The sequence below is a fragment of the Micropterus salmoides genome, unplaced genomic scaffold (genome assembly GCF_014851395.1).
Source record: "Micropterus salmoides isolate LMB-PRFRI ecotype aquatic unplaced genomic scaffold, ASM1485139v1 Ms_hic_scaffold_1430, whole genome shotgun sequence".
Classification (NCBI taxonomy): Eukaryota; Metazoa; Chordata; class Actinopteri; order Centrarchiformes; family Centrarchidae; genus Micropterus; species Micropterus salmoides.
The window spans coordinates 27,442-32,206 of record NW_024040520.1 but is presented as its reverse complement, the minus strand read 5'-3'; the positions used below and the strand labels follow the sequence as shown (position 1 = coordinate 32,206).

Genomic DNA, 4,765 nt, shown 5'->3' with positions numbered 1-4,765 from the left:
AGTACTTAGGGCTGATGGGAGTCTTAAGGTGTTCTGTCATGGAGCAGATCTCAACAGGCCCTTGCATGCCTGCATGTGTTGTATGTTCACATACACTGCCGGAGCTACACAATACACCCAAAGCTGCGGATCAGTAAATTCAAGAAAACAGAGAGGGAAGAGTGAGAGATGGATGCAGTGACAGACTGGGGAACATGTAGTCGGCATGTCCGCTCACAGGAGGTGGGCCTCTGTTTTCTGTGATGCTTGGGATGAACAAAGTCAGTGAGGCTCATGAGTTTCATCCTGTCTCCTCCCTGCTGTCACCCTCTACCACCCTTGAAGATGCTAATCCATCACAGTACAGTAGCTCTCTGGCTTCTTTGATCACTTTCAGTCACCCTGACAGCCCTTCCCACAACAACAAAAGCCTTCTTTGCAGGACTTAAAACGGAACTACAAAGTCAAAGGACTGATATATGATTGGACTACGTAGCACGCCCATTAAAAGATAAGAGAACAGATGATACTGAGGGAGCAGGAAATCACCTGATGCAACGGGCATGTAAGTTATGAACAATGAGAAGTGTAGTGAAAGGTGAAGCTTTTGAGCATGACTTCAACATTCATTAAACAACTTTTTAAATTAGGAGAAATTTATTTCAGAACAAAATGGTAAAGTGTTCATTTAGGTTTTAAAACCTGAAAAGCAACCTGATTGTGAGTTCTTAGCACCTTCAGATTGACTTTTCTCACTGCCCAATTTAAGCCTTGATGACACATGAGGCACAAGCAAGTGATCAAGACTTGTACATAGCATTCCACAGAACTGTACATCTTCAAATCATAGAAGAAACTCAAAAGCACATTTCCTAATTTTATAGGTATTGGTTCAAGGTCAGGGATGATGCCGGGGCATGTACAAGTAGGCCTAAGCATTCTTTCCATTGCAGTGGAGCAATGTGCCAAAGGGAGAATTCCATTGAACAATGATAATAACACCATTGATAAATATCCACAGTCTGCCATTTGGGCTTGTTTTATAACCTACAGCAATTGAAATAAAGGTAAAAAAAACACATTCTCATGGGAACTGCTTCCAGGTGCCTGGGAGCACAAAGACCTTTACAAATACCAAAGCTTCAAGAGAACGCCCTTACCTTGACATGTGTCTTCAACTTCTTCATAGCCTGGTTTGCACTGGCACTGTCCAACGGGTACCACCCACTCGCCATCCACAGTGCAGTAAATGCGAGGCAACTCCTCACTGATGGCGTTCTCCACGCACACCCCACTCACTTCCCTCAGCGCTTGGTTCTCACCTCCTGCTATGGTTTCAGGGAACAGCGCAAGGCTCTTCACTGTGGCCGGGCAAGTTTTGTAGTAGACCCTGACGGAGAGAAGTGCGACGCAGGCTCCAATGTCCTGAAAGGCCAAGTAGAAGCCTTTTCGAGACAAGTTCTCCACCACTCGCGTCTCAGTGTTGATACGCAGTTCATTTTTGCTGGTGATCTCATCAGGCGCTATGGTGGTCACTTTCTTAAACTGGCCCTTGCGGAAGGTAGTGCCCACGTCTGCGTCCGACTCAGACGTGAACAGGTTGAAGGTTTCCTTGCAGGTCAGCGAGGTGCCGCCAAAAGAGTTGCAGTCGCGTACAATAAACTGTAGTTCAACAAAAACCCGCGAAGCTGCTGGACGCCGCTGGATGAAGGTGGTGCGCAGCCAGTTGTCCTGCTCACGTTCCCCAACATTGCAGACGGAGTAGGTGTAGAACTGAGAGCCGTTCAGGGTCCTCTGGACAACCTCCCACTGAAACAAAATCAAACAAACCAAGAAGGTTAGAGGTACGAACACTGATCCCTGAAGAGTCCATCAGCACACTGGGTTGACTTCACATTAGGGTTCAACAACGGTAATCTGAACCTGGAAACAAGAACAGTCTGTGTGTAGGGAAACCCATGGCTCGCTAATTAATCCCTTGAATGTTTAGCTTTCATAGCAGTAGGCCTAATACCTAATACCTTTCTGCAACATGGAGAACTCCACTTTATGAGCCTTTACAGCATATCAATGCAGCAAACCTCAAAAACTTTGAGTGACAAACCATTTCTAACATAGCAGAGATACCAAATAATTTCCAGTTCAGTCTTTCATAGGCTGTTGGCATTGGCATCCGCCCCAAATAGCGTTGCAGTTCACATACTAAATGCTGCCACAAATATTTTTGAAAAAACTGATGCCATGTTTTAATGCAACCTTGGCCGTTGAGGAGCAACTTGCCCCCAATGGGGCAAAGGCTGTGGTTTGCTCTCTGCATGTAGTCACTGTGCTGTTAATTAAAGGAATGTGCTATGTTGGCTGACTGTGTGGCTCTGGTTGTAAACTTGATGAACAGTAGAACCAACACCTTTATTAAACAGCTGGAGACTGTTTTTTTGTTTTTATAAGAGGCCTTTCAAACTTAAAATAATAATTATCATAAGTGAAGGTAGTTACATGGGAAAGAGCGCACAATAAAAAAAATGTTTCCAACAAACCTCGAAAAAATAAAAACACCATCTGATGCTTATTAGTGCAAAAAGTGAAACTTAAGTGTTGAAGTGATTATTAAAGCAATGAAACCTCTCTTAGAAGAAGTTGGGTGAGCCACTGAACAGCACGCCTGCACATGCCTTTGAGTCATCAGCACATGAAATGAGGCTATTTACAGTGAATTTGCATGAGCCTGACTGGTCAATTACTTTGAAACCGCAATGTGGAAGAAGGCACACATATACTGTATACTAAACGTGTACTGGCACAAAGATAACCACAGCATTTGGGTGTAATAATGTAGCTATTGTCTAGACGCATCTCTAAATGTAGACATTTTACCCTGGTTTAAGCAAAAGGTGACTCTGACTGATTGGCTCCATGTGAAAGCCCTCCCCCTCTAAAAACGGGTACCATATGCTGCAAACTTTAAAAGTTAATTGCTCTCTAACATACAATCTGAAGCTGAAGCCTTGAAACCGCAAGAAGCCACAAGTATTCCCAATTCAGAGCTAGCAGCTATTCTGTCTGCCTAAGCTTTGGTGTAGCCCAGACATGCTCTGCAGGCAACTCCTGATAGGATCCTACAACTCCCTCTCATGTCCATACTCAAGCAACTATTAGGCTCTAACTGCCAGATTTTATAGAAACCTGACATGTACACACATGAGGCCCAGTGAACAACTAACCTCAAGTCATATGGTCTAATATTTTGCACCGGAGGCTCTCGATTCAGACGGGCCCTTTCTGTGCATTTCTCTACGCAAATTTATCCTAAGGCAAATTCCGAGCGGAAACGTGGGAGTTGGAGGAGAAGCAGGAGCAATACTCACCCCAGGCTTGTCTCCCTGATCTAAGGGCCATGTCAACCAGCCCAGTTCACCTCCTGTTGCCTTCATATCCAAAAGCACCTCTGTAAAGACACGAGAACAACTTCAGTACATCACAAAAAAAACTTTAAACTCATCAGAAAAGACTCGTTTTGACTTGGAATTGATGGACATCATCTGACCCAGGTATATTTCTTAGAAAAACATTTGTAAGATTCTTGCAAATGGAAAAACACTTACAAATGATGCTGATTTTGAATTTGCTGCATAACTACCAATCTCATTCAACAAAACCAACACCTTTAGTCAAAAACTCTAACATTAATACTCATATGAGTAAGTTTTATTGGCCAAATGTTGCATTTTACTTAGCAGTACCAAGAAATACACTTTGATATACTTTCAAACTGATATACTTGTTCTTTATATACTTGAAACACTAATGGGTAAAATGCACTATGCACAATTTAAAAAAAAACAGTTTACAAAAGATCACAATGTGATTTATATATCTCAGAAAGGAACTGTACCAACAAACTATCTCCAGAATTCACCTGCTGAAGTAAGTTTAGAGCAGCGCACATGCAGGCTACGCTCTCTGCTCAGTTGGTTCCAAGTTATTACACAACTACATGAGAAACAGTTTTTAACTATTAAAGCGTTTACATAAAATAAAACTTAATGTCACCAAATTAAGAAAGTGTGTTTCCTAGTTATAATTCTTTAGAGGAGGCTCACCGCATTGTACGCGTGCTTCCCTTCAATAAACTTAAAATAGAATAAGATGATCAATTTTAGGGAAATCTGTTGTTGTTTTTTTTAACACTCACCTTCCTTAGTCTGTAATGTAATCAGTATACCGTTAATGAGTACATAAGAAAATAATAAGGGTCTGACTCCACGAAAGAAATCCATTTGGCAAACTTTTCCTTCCTCTCTCTGCTCCTGGGCTTGGCTGGGACTCTGCTCTGAGAGGTGAGCGCTGCTCTCTGCAGCTCATTCACAAACGGCCACAGCGTCACAGACTCCGCCTGCTGGAATGCATGCGCGAGCGTGTGTGCGTGTGTGTGCGTGTGTGCGTGCGTGTGTGTGCGTGTGTGTGTGTGCTTGGTGTGCTTTGGGGTGGGCTGGGGGGAGGGGGGTTACATGAGAAAGTTTTGCAACCTTCAGGGACTGTCAGACATTTCAGAATTTGCTGCACATAGGAAAGGCAAGTGAACAAGTCCTAAAAGTTGACATTTTAAATTTGAAAAACTGTAGGCTACTATCTTTATATCTAATGCAAGTCCAAACTGTCCAAACACTGCTATGTGTGGAATTTCTAGGGACAAATTGTAATGACAACTGATAGACAAGATAAATATATACATGCCTATCTGCATTATTACAATTTGGTAAATTATGGACCTGCAAATCAACACGTG

The 4,765-nt window shown here is 42.7% G+C and overlaps 1 protein-coding gene across 1 annotated transcript; it reads right to left on the bottom strand.

Moving 5' to 3' along the window:
* Positions 1 to 1,064: 1,064 nt before the first annotated feature.
* Positions 1,065 to 4,276, bottom strand: LOC119903267 (ephrin type-A receptor 2-like). Its single transcript, XM_038719468.1, has 3 exons — positions 4,172 to 4,276; positions 3,345 to 3,424; positions 1,065 to 1,788 (listed from the first exon to the last, which is right to left on the bottom strand). The coding sequence occupies exons 1-3, from the start codon at positions 4,254 to 4,256 to the stop codon at positions 1,105 to 1,107; spliced, it is 849 nt and encodes a 282-aa protein (XP_038575396.1). The 5' UTR covers positions 4,257 to 4,276; the 3' UTR covers positions 1,065 to 1,104.
* Positions 4,277 to 4,765: the final 489 nt, after the last annotated feature.